Source organism: Podarcis bocagei (genome assembly GCF_964188305.1).
Source record: "Podarcis bocagei genome assembly, chromosome: 7".
Lineage (NCBI taxonomy): Eukaryota > Metazoa > Chordata > Lepidosauria > Squamata > Lacertidae > Podarcis > Podarcis bocagei.
Window position 1 is genome coordinate 90,298,628 of NC_138132.1, and position 16,085 is coordinate 90,314,712.

Consider the following 16,085-nt stretch of genomic DNA (forward strand, 5'->3'; position numbering starts at 1 on the left):
AGGACGGCGGCTCGAAAAAAGTTTGGGAGCCACTGCTAGAAAGTGCCAGGCACTGCAATTGGAACAAGTGGCTGACATATATCCAGTACTAGTGCAAGCGCAGCAAAATGTTGCAGCACGGAGAGCTCCTGTTCCGTCGCTGTAGCCATTAGCTTTGCCTTGCAAAGGGCCTTTCATGCAACGCCTGCAAGTCTTAATTTATTATAACAGCGTTAGCCCTCCGCTTTTGCTAGACCCCATCAGATGCAGCTTTGAAAGACGAGCAGGCAAATTCTCGGAGGCTGAGCTCCAAGCCACTTGTCTGAGGCAGGCAGCCTCTGCAGGGCACCAGCTTGGGAAAGGCTACCGCTTTGATATCTTTTTTTTAATATTCATAAATATTTTTATGAATAAAATAAATAAGAAAGAAAGCACCGGGTAATGCAGCCCACTGTGCCCTGCAAATTGCTGCTGGCCTTCTGCAACAGAGCAGATGTGGGCGCCCATCTCACTCCGGAGCAAGGCTGACTCAAGCCACGCCCACCTGAGCAAACGCGCTTCCGATCCGCCTGCGCAGCAGCTCCACAGAAGCTACAGCAAAGGGCAAATGAATGCGCATGCGCAAATGAATGGCGACGCGCGTTGCGGACGCTCTCTGAAGTGACGCGCGTAAGACGTAGCCGCGACCGTTGCCCTCCACGTGACGGCAACAACGGCGCGCCGGAGGCTCCTCTGCGCGTGCGCCTGCGAAGGTCGCGCTTCCGCGGCGATGTCCGGGCGGGTGAAGCGGGAGCGGGATTCCCGCCCGCCGTCGGTGCGGAGCTCGCTGTCCAGCCGCGGCCCGCCAGAGCCGGGCGGGGAGGGCGGCGCGCCTCGGGTCCTGCGGGTGAAACGGGAGCCCGCCGACGAGGAGCCCCGGGTCAAGCAGGAGCCCCTCGACGAGGAGGACGACGACGACGAGCCCACCGGTGGGTGCGGGGGGGGAGAGGAGCCGCCCGTCCATCAATCAACGAGCGCCAACCTGTGGAACTCACTGCCACATGATGTGCGCCGGTGGCCGTAGAGCTGCTGCTTTGCCTGCAGAACGCCCCATGCTCGACCCCCAGTTTAAAGGGTTTGGCGGAGGAAAGGGGGAGCTGCTTCTAGATAGCTACTGCCAGTCTGAGCAGAGAAGAGGTGGATGGACAAGTATCCTAGGTGTGAGACAGCTTCCGATGCCACTTGCTGGTATCTGGAGCCTCCCTGCACAGATGCACGATACTTCAGAGTAGTGGACGTTTAAGGGCAGAAAGCATTTTCGCTCTGCTTGTGAGCTGCCTTTTTGGTTGTCCAGCTGCAGCTGGAAATAGTTCGCTGGCCTAGAAGGAATCTAGCAGCTCTCCAGGGTTCCACGCAGGGGTCTTTTCCAGATTAGGTGGAGATCGAATTGTCTCTGTTTGAGTTATGATCTCTCCCTGCAACCTAGCCACTCTATTGGTAAAATAGAAGCAGTAGTACAGTAGTTGCACATAGTTCTGGCTGACTGTGTGGCTCAATACAATAGAGTTTATAAACGGCTCATAAATTAAAAATGTCAGTCCATGCTGATGCCATGTCTGTAAATATCAAGTCTTTGGCTATTTCATAAGTTGCCACTTAGTCAATATGAGTTGTTTTGCTGCCATTACTCCTTTATGTGACTCCTGTGTGGAGTTAGTTTGTATTTTGTTTTTAAATTATTTAGCTTGTCAAGAGTCCCAGTTGATGAAACACTATGCATGCTTTTGAATTCTACACAACTCTTTATTAGTAGTGTGGACAGATAGAATCTTTAAGTGAAAGTCGAAAAATTAGAATATCGTGGAAAAGTTCATTTATTTCAGTAATTCAACTTAAAAGGTGAAACTAATATATGAGATAGACTCATGACATGCAAAGCAAGATATGTCAAGCCTTTATTTGTTATAATTGTGATGATTATGGTGTACAGCTGATGAAAACCCCAAATTAACAATCCCATAAAATTAGAATATTGTGAAAAGGTGCAGTAGCTATTCAATCCATAACACCTGCAATGGGTTCAGTAGGAAGCACAATCATGGGGAAGGCTGCTGACCTGACAGTTGTGCAGAAAGCCATCATTGAGACCCTCCATAAGGAGGGAAAGCCTCAAAGGATAATTGCAGAAGAGGTTGGATGTTCCCAAGGTGCTGTATCAAAGCACATTAATGGAAAGTTACTTGGAAGGGAAAAGTGTGGAAGAAAAAGGTGCACAAGCAGCAGGGATGACCGCAGCCTGGAGAGGATTGACAGGAAAAGAGTATTCAAACATGTTGGGGACTTTCACAAGGAGTGGACTGAGGCTGGAGTTAGTGCACCAAGAGCCACCACACACAGATGGATCCTGGAGATGGGCTTCAAATGTCATATTCCTCTTGTCAAGCCGCTCCTGAACAAGAAACAACGTCAGAAGCGTTTTACCTGGGCTAAAGATAAAAAGAACTGGTCTGTTGCTCAGTGGTCCCAAGTCCTCTTTTCTGATGAGAGCAACTTTTGCATCTCATTTGGAAACCAAGGACCCAGAGTCTGGAGGAAGAATGGGGAGGCACACAATGTTAGATGCTTGAAGTCCAGTGTGAAGTTCCCACAGTCTGTGTTGATTTGGGGAGCCATGTCATCAGCTGGTGTTGGTCCACTGTGCTTCATTAAGTCCAGGGTCAACGCAGCCATATACCAGGAGATTTTGGAGCACTTCATGCTTCCTTCTGCAGATGAGCTTTATGGGGATGCTGACTTCATTTTCCAGCAGGACTTGGCACCTGCCCACACTGCCCAAAGTACCAAAACCTGGTTCAATGCCCATGGGATTGCTGTGCTTGAATGGCCAGCAAACTCACCTGACCTGAACCCCATAGAGAATCTATGGGGCGTTGCCAAGTGCAAGATGAGAGACATGAAACCGAGCAATGCAGAAGAGCTGAAGGCTGCTATTGAAGCTTCCTGGTCTTCCATAACACCTCAGCAGTGCCACAGGCTGAGAGCATCCATGCCACGCCACATTGAGGCAGTAATTGATGCAAAAGGGGCCCAAACCAAGTACTGAGTACATATGCATGCTTCTACTTCTCAGAGGTCCAATATTGCTCTATTTGCAATCCTTGTTTTGCTGATTTCATTTAATATTCTAATTTTGTGAGATTGTTAATTTGGGGTTTTCATCAGCTGTACACCATAATCATCACAATTATAACAAATAAAGGCTTGACATCTCTCGCTTTGCATGTCATGAGTCTATCTCATATATTAGTTTCCCCTTTAAGTTGAATTACTGAAATAAATGAACTTTTCCACAATATTCTAATTCTTCAAGTTTCACCTGTATGTCAGGCTCTTCATCTGGTTAAAGCCAAGCTAATGATCAATACTTGGCACAAGGGTTAATGACAACAATTGAAGTGGTTGATGCTTTCATTCTTAGATAGTTGCTGTCTTAAACACACACTACTGTGATCATGTATTCAGTATTAGGATGCTTATTGACAATTATTGAAAGTGCATCTTTATCCCACTGTAAGGGGTTAAATTGCATGAATAAAGGTCTAAAGTCCCTTTTTTGCTATCTTAGATAAATTTGCACAGGGGATTCTAATACACTGGTTTTCTGTTGCTGTGGTGTGTTTTTAATCTGCTATTAGCTTCTTCTGTGTCACTTTGCTGCTGAAAAGAGTAACCAAGGAAGCTAATCAATACAAATAATTATTTGGCCAAGGACAAGTTCAATTTACAGTAGTTCAAATTACTGCATATTTTAAAACTACTTCTGTATGCTTTTTATTCTTTCATGCTAAAGACTCCAGCATATCTCATATATATATTCATTTAAATTTAAGTGTGTGTGTATCTATATCTATACATATATCTATAAGAATGTCAGTATAGCATGTTTCTTGTTTGGTCCTCTCTTTCAGTGAAATATGGTCGATTCGACCCAGAGGACCGACGGAGCAGGCACTGCCCATACTTGGACACCATAAACAAGTCAGTACCGAGATGAAGCAAAGCAGGGAGCAGTATATATTGTAGCAATGCACATGCAGAGATTTAAAACCATGGTGGTGGTGGTGAAAATTTCAAATAGGCAGTTTGCAACTTTAGCAAAGATGTAGAATTTCTTTAAATGTTCAAACTGTGGGGAACAATTAGTAAACTAAACAAGACTTACTGAAATATATGTAATATTTACTTATTGGATCTAAATTGAGGTTGTTATGGGTTATATACACCATGGTACAGAAACACTTTAGTGCATTGTATGTTTATACAAAGCAAAGGTGGCTTTTTGTCCACAAGAAAAACCTCCAAACTCTACAGCTGAGCAGTACCTTTATAGTCCAGGTTTTTTTGTGTAGTGTCATGTGGACCATGCTGGCTTCCTCCTGGATTAAGTTGAATAGTGTTTGATTGGGGTATCTGTCTGGTGGGATTAATTTACCAATGTTCTGCCACTGTAGGAGCGTTCTCGACTTTGACTTTGAGAAGCTGTGTTCAATCTCGCTCTCCCATATCAACGTTTATGCTTGTTTGGTGTGTGGGAAATATTTTCAGGGTAAGTATGCTTTGGCATTATATGCTTCCTTTACAGACAGAATACCAGTTCAGTGCGACTACACTACCTCTGTGGCAAATGAACCTGGGACCAAACTAGCAGGAATAGTTGTAATGTGAAATAAAGACTTTGTGATCCATGCCTTGCATGACGTTACTGCTAATGTGGCTCTTATGATCAAAGAGATCTCACAAATGAAGCTGGGGTGATGGTGATCTATTATAATCTTTTTACTATACTGCTAGAAGCCTGCAGTCATGGAATAAATTGATCTGCTGAAATCAGCATTTGAAATGCAGGCTTTAATCTACCCTTGGTTGGTTCTTCAAGTTGGCTGATCACAATGCTGCAGTGGCAACGGAAGTCAGAGGTGGCAACAGTCCCATCAGGGTCTAGATGTCAATCCTAGCAACTCTGTGCCTCTCTGGTGCATAATCCCCAGCCTTCCAAACCTCCTTTGGCTGCCCCTCTACAAATAGGTCTACTTTTCTTGTTTCCTCTTCACTTCTTCATCTCTGTCTCAACTATCCATTGCAGTCCAGGCCATTGACTGCCCTGGGCCATTTCCTTCAGCCACGCTTCCATTGCCCAGGCTCGCTGGTGCTCACTTTCCCCCTCACTTGCACAAAGTCCTCCAGCCTATTAAACATGATGCATCTTCTCTCAGTTCTTTGTTGCCTCAGCCCTTTTTCTCAAGCTTCATTTCCCAACCAGCTTGGTTCCGCTTTCTGAATCCTTGCTGCTCTCTTCCTTCATCTTCCTTGCCTTTGAACCTCCTCACTATTATTTTCCTTAAATCTGGACTTCTTTCAAGTCCACAGCCTACCTTTGGGAGGTTTTAAACCTAACCAAGCTGAAAACTTTCCCTTCCATGTGGATTTGAAGTTATTTAGTTCCCAAAACAGCTGGTCATTCTTTGCCACCAGCTAATGGTATCACTGTGGCTTTACTACCACAAGCACTGTATAATACAGATAACAAATATCCATGGGTAGTTCTTAGGATTGCTCAGGGAAGTTCCGTTACTAGAAGCCAATACTGCAATCCTGTCTTATTCACAGTTTGTTTCTTGCTTGCCTCCTGTCTTCTTTGCAGGTCGGGGCTTGAAATCCCATGCTTACATTCACAGTGTACAGTTCAGCCATCACGTCTTCCTCAACCTTCACACCTTGAAGTTCTATTGTCTGCCAGACAACTATGAAATCATTGACTCTTCACTTGAGGATATCACCGTATGTTGTCTTCCCTATGAAGGATGTGGGGGGTGGAAACAGTAGGCTCTTGCCAGACATTGTGACTCTGCCACATTGAGCTTCCGTGTGCTTTTTCTGCTGACCCCAACCCTCGTTTCAGAGGCAGTTTTTGTTGTGCCCCAGAAAGTTGTCTTTACCTGAGCATGTCTCACATATGTCTGGAATGGAACTTTAGAGATACGTATTTTTGTAGACTTTGTTTTAATCTAGTAAGAACTAAGTCTTAACTAATTCTTTTTTCATAAAAAAACCTTCATCTTAACATAAAGGTCAAGCCGGAATTTTCAGCAGCATATTCAGTCCTGTTTATCTTCTCCCCCCCCCCAGTATGTCCTGAAGCCCACCTTCACCAAGCAACACATTTCCAACTTGGATAAGCAAGCCAAACTCTCTCGAGCCTATGATGGCACCACATACCTGCCAGGCATTGTGGGATTGAACAACATCAAAGCAAATGATTATGCTAATGCGATTCTCCAGGTACTGTGACATCTTTGAAATGGAGAAGAGGGTGATACAGTGGTGACTCGCAAGACGAAAATAATCCGTTCTGCGAGTCTCTTCGTCTAGCGGTCTTTTCGTCTTGCGAAGCAACCCTATTAGCGGATTAGTGCTATTAGCGGTTTAGCGGCTATTAAAGGCTTGGCGGCTTAGCGGCTAAAAGGCTATTAGCGGCTTAGCGGCTAAAAGGCTATTAGCGGCTTAGCGGCTTAGAAAAAGAGGGGGAAAGCGGAAAAAATCGCAAGACTTGCAAGACGTTTTCGTCTTGCGAAGCAAGCCCATAGGGAAATTCGTCTTGCGAAGCGCATCGAAAAATGGAAAACCCTTTTGTCTAGCGGGTTTTTCATCTTGCGAGGCATTCGTCTTGCGGGGCACCACTGTACTTCACTGAAGGTTTAGGAGGTTTGATGGCCACACATTAGGGAAGGTTATAATAGTTGGGTTTTCTGCCTTGTCAGCGGGGAAGGGGGTCCCTTCCAAGCCTATAATTCTAAGTATTGAAAGTACACACAGTAGTCTTAGCCAGCTGTCAGAAATCTGTTCTGTTTTCCAAAAACTGCTTTAGTTCAACAAGTTTTCTTTTGAGAATGGAATCGTTTTTCACAACTCTCCTTTTTTCTTGGAAGCATTGAGTGGCTAGGAAATTCATCACTATAACGTCAGTGTAAACTTCTCCATGTAAAGGAATTTTGCTCCATTGTGTTGCTGGGATTTGCTTGTTGACCTGACCCCAGGTCAGAGACAAAATGCTGAGGCCAAAGAATATACAGTATGGTTTGTGTGGTTGTTTACGTGTCTAACAGCCTGGTGAACCCAGACTTCTTCCAGATACTTGAACATCTTATTTGCTTGTATCTGACCTGTTGGTGCTACCAGCTCAAATACAGACACTGAATTCAAGATAATGGGCAGGGTGGGTTTGGGCATAGAATTATAGAGTTGGAAGGGACCATGAGGAATCTTTTGCACTACATAGGGCTCAAACCCATGGCCCTGAGGTGAGGAGTCTCATTCACTACCAGCTGAGCATGTTCAGTTTGTGCCTGGCAATCATCATTCATGCCCTCATAACAGTTACTTAGTGCTACTATTTTCTGATTGGTGCCTGGCAGGATTACAAAATTTAATGTTGGAGTTCCTATAATTCACAGATTAAAATAATACAATGGGTGAAAGGGAATAATCCAGCCTTCCCAAACCTAAGCCTTTGAGATGTTTTGGAATGACACTCTTTCGGCCCACCATCATACAGCAGTGCTGGCTGGGTCTGTTGGGAGTTGTTGCCCAAGACATCTTGAGGGCATCATGCATGGGAAGACTGGAACACACAATGATTAAAATTAAATGGAGCAAGGTGATATGCTGGACTGGCACTCTGATATTTGTATTGTATCTTAAATTAACTGAGTGGGTTACAGAATGTTAGATTTTTAACCTGATAAGTTTTTGTGGTGGGAGAGGCTGTACTTTGACATAAGTGGAGTATTTTGTCCCTGATCTTTAACCTCTCCGTGCCTAGGCCCTGTCTAATGTCCCACCACTGCGGAATTATTTTTTGGAGGAGGAGAACTACAAGAACATCAAGCGCCCTCCAGGAGACATCATGTTTCTGCTGGTTCAGAGGTTTGGAGAGCTCATGAGGAAACTATGGAATCCTCGAAATTTCAAAGCTCACGTCTCCCCCCATGAAATGCTGCAGGCTGTAGTTCTCTGCAGCAAGAAGAACTTCCAGATCACCAAGCAAGGTGGGACTGGGGGGGGGGGCTTCTTGTGTTCTGCTGGTACTAAGAGATTAGAGGAACGCTGCGGTGGCCACCTTTATCAGATGTAGCTACTCTTAAATACAGTGGTACCTCGGGTTACAGACGCTTTGGGTTACAGACACTTCAGGTTACAGACTCTGCTAACCCAGAAATAGTACCTCAGGTTAAGAACTTTGCTTCAGGGTGAGAACAGAAATCGCGCGGCAGCAGGGGGAGGCCCCATTAGCTAAAGTGGTGTTAAGAACAGACCTCCAGAATTAATTAAGTTCTTAACCAGAACTACTACTGTAGTGGCAGGCAACTGTCTAGAGGGTTTTATTTATTTTAATGGATTTCATCTTCCTCTTCCTCCAAGGAAGTTGCACAGTACCTGATAAGCATTTCTCATTACTTGCCCTCCCCACATTCTGAACCCTCTTTCTATGACCTCTATTCATAGCTCTAGTGGTTTTCTCCAAACCGTTGTCTGCCTTTTCCACCTTCAGTTCAACTCAACTGTTGCTCCACTTTGTCAACCTACTTTTCACCCCTCTGTTCCCCAGGCCCTTTCTCTATCCCACTCAGTATTTCCTTCCTCTTCTTGCATGGTTGGATGCCTCTGGAGAAGAAAAGGAGTGTAAATAAATAACAAGAGGGGGAGGACTTGTAAATGCTGAGTGCCTTGGCCCCTTCTTTTGCTAGGACTGAAGCTCATGAATGCCCACCTCATAGGAAGGAGGTTGGCTTTTAACTGTAGAGCAGACTTCCCTGCCTCAGTGCCTTCCATTTGCTGGCTGGGGCTGATGGGAGTTGTAGTCCAAAAGATCTGGTTACAGAAGGCTGCCGAAGAGGTGAGAGTCCTTGTGCCCAGCAGGGTGCTAGACTTACAGCCCTGCTCTACCTCGAACTGCCTTCAGAAGTTGTCACTTTTTCATGCTCTTCATCTCTACCTTTTCCCTCGTTGCAGGTGATGGGGTTGACTTTCTGTCCTGGTTCCTGAATGCCTTGCATTCTGCTCTTGGGGGGACAAAGAAGAAGAAAAAGAGTAAGTAAAAGAAGTTGAGACCCCTGCAATAACCCGTGTGCTGTGTTTCAGATATACATACAGCTGCTCAAAATGTAGGAAAAGATACAACATCATTAAAGATGTATGCAGTACTACAGGTAGCCATTTGAAATCGGGCAGTCAAAACTAAACGACCTGGGTGATTTTTTATGTTTTTTTAAGTATTCACCTGAGCAAAGGGACTGTCAAGTAAGCTTCCCTTGGGAGTGAGTTCCAGAGGTGGGTACAACAACCGAAAAGGACAGTCTATTTACACCTTACCACAGGTGGGACCAGTGGAAGGGTCCCTGAATGTCTTACTACAAAGAATGGGCTGGCATTAACCTTTACTGTCTTTTTCATTGCATTTATTGCTTTTATTCCCCTTTTCCTTCCTGAGAGAACTGCAAAGTGACTAATGGCAAGCAGAAGAAAATGGAACATAAACTATTAGAATAATGAGTATAACAAAGAAGCATATACAGTGGTACCTCAGGTTACAGACGCTTCAGGTTACAGACTCCACTAACCCAGAAATAGTACCTTGGGTTAAGAACTTTGCTTCAGGATGAGAACGTAAATCGCGCAGTAGCAGCAGGAGGCCCCATTAGCTAAAGTGGTGCTTCAGGTTAAGAACAGTTTCAGGTTAAGAACGGACCTCCAGAACGAATTAAGTTCTTAACCCGAGGTACCACTGTATATCAAACTTTGAGGAGGTTGGGCTATGAAAGGATGAAAAGCAACTTCCTTTGCTTTGTTCTTTATGTCTGTAGCCATTGTGACAGACGTCTTCCAGGGCTCCATGCGGATATTCACCAAGAAACTGCCACACCCTGATCTGGTAAGTTCTTTATTGTATGGTTAGATTCTTGCTTACAAAAGGGAAAAGCACATGGGGTCGGGAAAACCTTGATGGTGAGAGGTGGCTAATACTTGCTGAGCCTATTGTTGCAGTAAAGTGCGTTGTAGAGTTTAATTAGTGACACCAGACACCCACAAGCAGTCCTAAGTGTGTTTGACCATGTACATCAGTGGGCAATACCAAAGTGGGCAATACCATCCTCTGGGGGGAGTGGGGTTACCAGGGGGACACCAAGAGCCTGAAATATCTCAGGACTGCAGGACCGCAGGACCATTTGAACCTACCTGGACCCTGAGGTCTGGGCCTTTTCTGCAGTGGCTCCCTGCTTGTGGAATGCTCTTCCCAGGCCTCCCTGGGGAGGCACCTTCATTATACACATCTATGCACCAGGCATATAGGTTCCTCTTTACCCAGGCCTTTGACTGATTGAGATCCCTTTTAAATGTGTTGTGGAAGGGGGGATTATCAGTTTGTTTTTGTTTTTATTGTGTATTTTGTGTTCATATTGTAATGTTATGTGAACTGCCCTGAGTTTTACGGGTATACAAATCTAATGAAGAATAAATAATGAGGAGGCTACATGGAGGCGCTGGAGGTATAGATGGCTATCAAACTTTGAATAGCTGGTGTCACTGGATCAAGGTCATCAGTTTTGTTGAGTTGATTAAATTAAATAGGTTTAATGCAATTTTTAATAAATGTGCAATTAGTTGCCACTGTTTTGAATTGTCTTACAATCTTTCTTAGTGGGTTGTGCAAACTACTATTCTAAATAATGCTTTTAATAGTATAGGGGGCACTGGGGGGGATGAGTTTATGGAACTAAGGTTTGGGAAACACCAGTGTAGGCAGTCAGTAAACACTTCTGTATATATCAAAGTCTGGTGGCCTGAAGGTTCCTCACACTTTTCTTACTGGAGCCTTGCATCCAAGCTGTGTCTGCCACAAGTCTTTTTCTTCTGCACCACCTGCTTTGCTTTTCTCATTCTCTGTGTCTCCCTCTCTCAGCCAGCAGAGGAGAAGGAGCAGCTGCTCCAGAATGACGAATACCAGGAGAAAATGGTGGAATCCACTTTCATGTATCTAACCCTGGACCTCCCCACAGCTCCCCTGTACAAAGACGAGAAGGAGCAACTCATCATTCCCCAAGTACCGCTTTTCAACATCCTGGCCAAGTTCAACGGAATTACAGAGAAGGTAACTATACATTCCCCCCTCTCTGCTTCCACACCCACATCCCCCACCCAGGAGGATTGGAGCTGGAAGCCACAATCCAGATTGAGAGGTCCGTGGTGCTGACTTCAGGCATCACACCTTCCAAATGTGGTATCGTGACACTCTCATTAATCAGTGGAGAAAAACGTGGCTTGAAAGGGGGAACACGAGACTGTGGAGGATGTAAATGCAATCAGTAAAATAACAAGGGAAACAAAGGGCACTGGGGTGCAGAAGGGAGGAACAAGCTGGCTTTTATTAGAACACTCCCAAGTAAGATCCCACAAAAAGGGAATGTTGAAGTTTTTGGTGAGAGAACTCTTGAGATTTGGATTCCCATTTGGGGGAAGGGCTCACTTGGGGCAGACTTTGCCAGCCATGTACCCTCCAGATATTTTGTACAGCTATAAGAATGGAGCGCGGCTGTGGTGCCTGGGGTTGATGGAGTCGTAGTCCAAAGCATTGGGAGGGGATGTCCAGGGTGGGGAAGGTGGGCTTCAGTGCCCTGGGCCAAGCGGGGATTATCAAGGGAAGCCCAGTGTTCTAGTTCTGTGCCTAAACATGGTTTACTTTTCTCTGACTTAAAAGTGGTGCTTTGGGTAGATGCAGGGCAATAATGCTAGTTGAAAAGAGATCCCAAAGTTGCAGAGTTCAGCACAGTGCAAGATTCCCTGAGAAAAGTATGTTTCCAAGCATTGTTTTTCTCTCCTTCAGGAATATAAAACCTATAAGGAGAACTTCCTAAAGCGTTTCCAGCTCACCAAGTTGCCTCCTTACCTCATCTTCTGCATCAAGAGGTTCACCAAAAACAATTTCTTTGTGGAGAAGAACCCGACCATTGTCAACTTCCCCATCACGTAGGTGCTGCCTTTCTCTATGGGATGTGTCCTGGTTTGTCTTCATGAACTTGAGGTGCTGTCTGATGCAAAGGCTCCCAGAGCTGCCTGCAGATATCAGTGTTGAGTCAGTCCCTGCTCTCAGACTTAAAATCCGAAAGACAAAACACAGAAAGGAAAATGGTTTAGAAGGGAAAAAGAAAACCCAGGCACTTTTTCTTAGAGTTCTTAAAATGACCAGTTGCCATTGTGCTGCTTTATACCAGGGATCAGCAACCCTTTTCAGTCGTGGGCCAGTCCACCGTCCCTCAGACCTTGTGGTGGGCCGGACTATATTTTGAAGAAAAAAATGAATGAATTCCTTGTGCCCCACAAAAATCCAGAGATGCATTTTAAATAAAAGCACACATTCTACTAATCTAAAAACATGCTGATTCCCGGACCGTCCGTGAGCCTGATTGAGAAGGCGGTTGGGCCGCATCCAGCCCCCGGGCCTTAGGTTGCCTACCCCTGCTTTATACCAACCTAACCCAGCCTGGTGCTCTTAGTGTTTTGGACTACAACTCTCATCAGCTCCAGTATTATATGGCCTTTCTTGCTGAGGCTGATGAGATTTGTAGTTGAAAACACCTGACAGCATCAAATTGCGGAAGGCCTCTATATTGAGGCAGACCATTAGTCAATCTACTTTGGTATTGTCCACACTGACTGGCTAGGACTCTCCAGAGTTTCTCCCAGCAGTCTTTCCTCCCCCTGCGTGCAAAGCAGAGCTCACTCCATTGGCTCTGGTGTGAGAGGCTGCCTCCTCCAAGCACCTTCTGCCCCTGAACTGTGCCAGCAGCTGGCCATGTATGTCATGTTTTTTAGATTGTAAGCCTGTGGACAGGGACTGTCTTATTTTGATTGTATGCAAACTGTTCTGGGAGCCTTTGGGGATGAAGAGCGAGGTACTAATGCTCTGAATAAATAATAATACCTGGGGATGTCAAGAATTTTAATTTCCATTTTTATTTCAAGTATTTGCACACCACTTTTCATCAAGCTGCTTTTCATCAAGCGGGGGCACTGTGGGGGGCATTACTGTCAGGAACCACCATTACTACCACCAAGTTAATAGCTTGTTTCTCTCCTTTCTGCAGCTGCCTATCAATTCAGAGGCCAGAGAGCCATTTTCTGGAAGTAGTGACAGTGGAAACCATTCACTGGCAGCCCACTTGGGGTGGGAGAGAGCAGCCTGTATACCACCCTCTTAGCCCCTTCTTTAAAACTAGTTTGTGGCAATGGCTCTTCAGGTGATTGTAGCTGCTGGCACAGACTCTGCCTCTTACTGTACACTTCTGAGTATCACCTACAGCATTCTGAGCAGGGTCTCAGCAGGAGTGAGCCTTTCCCGCATTTCACTTTTGTTAGTCTCCTGGTTCTCACAATTTTGACCCATCCCATGCTGGCATTCAAATAATTGGACACTGGCTCTTGAAACTGTCAAGTAAAGGAGGTCGTACCTTCTCTCTGTTTCCTGTTTCTTTCAGCATACAAACCTATTTATTTGTTACTAACCCTTGGACGTTGCAAACTTTGAACCAGGCTATCAGACCTGAAGCAGAAGGTGCTCTATTTGGCAGGGGTCCACACATTTTGGCTTGCTTACTAGTCAAAGTGTGTAGCTGTCAACAGCCCTCTTCCAGTGGGCTTCTCCCATGCAAGTGTGACTTTTGCAGGATGCACTGCAGCAGCTCAAGTGGTGGCTGCCCCACCACCACCACCACTCGAGCCCAGCAAGCAGGATTTCTGGGCTGAGCATGTTGGGATGACCATTCAAGGCTGGCAGGCAACTTTCTGAACTGTATGGGCCTCTGTCTTTCAAAAGGGAGGCTGCAGGCACTCCTGTATCTTACAGTTTCTCACTTGCCTCCCTTCCTTCTGTAGGAATGTAGATCTCCGGGAGTACCTGTCTGAGGAAGTGCAGGCTGTACATAAGAACACAACCTATGATCTCATCGCAAACATCGTGCATGATGGGAAACCAACAGAAGGGGCCTACCGTATACATGTATTGCACCATGTGAGTCTTGGGTCCATTGCACCATGTATTGCACCATGTGAGACTTGCTCTTGTTGACTCCTGAGATTTTAAAAGTGGCATTCAAAATGCAGCTTTAACTCGGTCCGAGTTCCAGCAGCAAACTCTTTTGCCATGTTGTTCTCCTTGCTAGCCTCTCTCCTGATGTGGCTTTCCTTCCTGGTGTTGCAGGGCACAGGCAAGTGGTATGAGCTGCAAGATTTGCAGGTGACAGACATTCTTCCCCAGATGATCACCCTCTCTGAGGCTTACATTCAGGTTAGTACTGGGTTTTGGTGATGGTGATTGTGATGGTGATGGTGGGGTTTTGAAGGGAGCTCTAGTTTTGCTAGGTAGTGAAATCCCATGGAAACTGCCTGCTGTGCCTTTTGCGACTGTAAGGTCCCAGGGAGCCCTCAAGAGCACAAAAAGGCCCTGCAGGGTCCCAAGACAAGCAGCAATGAGGTGCCTGCTGGTGACATCTCCCTCTGTGTGCAAGCTTTGTGGATTTTGCTGTTGGGGGTAAAGCATAAAACCTAAACAAGTGGGCTGGAATCAGTCTGGCTCTAACAGGAGTAATTCCTTTCTGTGGCATAAAAAGAAGCCTGAGTGCAGTTGCACAGACAGCTGAAGTAGGCAACAAAGTTTGATTGCATGCAATCTCTGCTTACAATACGTTTTGATTCCGTAGATCTGGAAAAGACGAGATAGCAAAGAGGAGACCAACCAGCAAGGGGCTTGAAAAGGGAAACGGGGAGCGCCAGAAGGATGCAGATGCAATCACAGCATCACCTCTACTGTGAAATGGAGACTGGTGTTTGGTGTTCGGTCAGTCAAGCTGGTGTTGTCTTTTAGAAGCCTCTCTCTTCCTGTTCCTGGCTCTGTTCATTAAGCAGCCCAGCAGGGAATGGACTCCTTGGTGCCACTTGGCAGCTCAGTCCTGGCTACGTTCTCATTGGAGAAGAACTAGCAAGAAGACAGGGCAAGAGTGTATTTTCTCGACTTCTTTGGGCACAGCTAACTCTGCATCCCATTTCACTGTCCAGTAAGTCTACCTAGTGCTGAAATCAATTTCAGGGGGCGACAGGAGAAGGCCTTTCCCTTGTGTTTTGTTCAAGGCTACTACATCTGAGTCCTGTGTGCATTAAATATGTATACTTGGTTTTCTAATATGGTATGTCTTTTCTCCAGAGCAAACTCTTTTACTGAAAACTGGACTAGCATTCAGCAGAAATGGTAACGTGATGAGCAAATGCAGTGATGGCTAAAGTGAGTGTGGCTGAAGGGTGAAAGCGGCCACGCATCAATGACATCCCTAGGTCATGTCCACTCTCTGTAGTTATAATTAATTTCCACCCCTTCCCTCCTTTGCCACAATAAAGATAAAGGTAAAGGTACCCCTGCCGGTCAGGGCCAGTCGTGTCCGACTCTAGGGTTGCGCGCTCATCTCGCTCAAGAGGCCGGGAGCCGGCGCCGTCCGAAGACACTTCCGGGTCACATGGCCAGCGTGACGAAGCTGCAGCTGGCGAGCCAGCACCAGCGCCGCACACGGAAACGCCGTTTACCTTCCCGCTAGAAAGCGGTCCCTATTTATCTACTTGCACTTAGGGGTGCTTTCGAACTGCTGGGTTGGCAGGAGCTGGGACCGAACGACGGGAGCTCACCCCACCACGGGGATTCGAACTGCCAACCTTTCGATCAGCAAGTCCTAGGCTCTGTGGTTTAACCCACAGCGCCACCCGCGTACCTTGCCACAATAGCTTCCCCTTAATGTAGTGAAGCAGGATTATGATGGCAGGTGGAGAATGAACACTCTTCCATTCCTCCCCCTTCACCACCTTCCCAGTCAGGTGCCACTTCCACTTGGATGATCACCAGAAATCCCTTTGGTGGCTGCTTATGGCCTGCAGGCCACAGTTTAGCCACCTGAGTTGGAAAGTAGCACTTAACCTGGACACTGTTTTTGTTAATAGTTACAACTTTCATACAAGAGTTCTAGCCATCAAGT

The 16,085-nt window shown here is 45.9% G+C and overlaps 1 protein-coding gene across 1 annotated transcript; it reads left to right on the forward strand.

Annotated features, from left to right (window-relative positions):
* Positions 1–717: 717 nt before the first annotated feature.
* Positions 718–15,247, forward strand: USP39 (ubiquitin specific peptidase 39). The gene is made up of 13 exons (XM_081200958.1): positions 718–947; positions 3,927–3,996; positions 4,470–4,564; positions 5,660–5,796; positions 6,145–6,297; positions 7,838–8,063; positions 9,028–9,105; positions 9,879–9,946; positions 10,976–11,164; positions 11,897–12,039; positions 13,945–14,080; positions 14,270–14,356; positions 14,769–15,247. The coding sequence occupies exons 1-13, from the start codon at positions 749–751 to the stop codon at positions 14,817–14,819; spliced, it is 1,632 nt and encodes a 543-aa protein (XP_081057084.1). The 5' UTR covers positions 718–748; the 3' UTR covers positions 14,820–15,247.
* Positions 15,248–16,085: the final 838 nt, after the last annotated feature.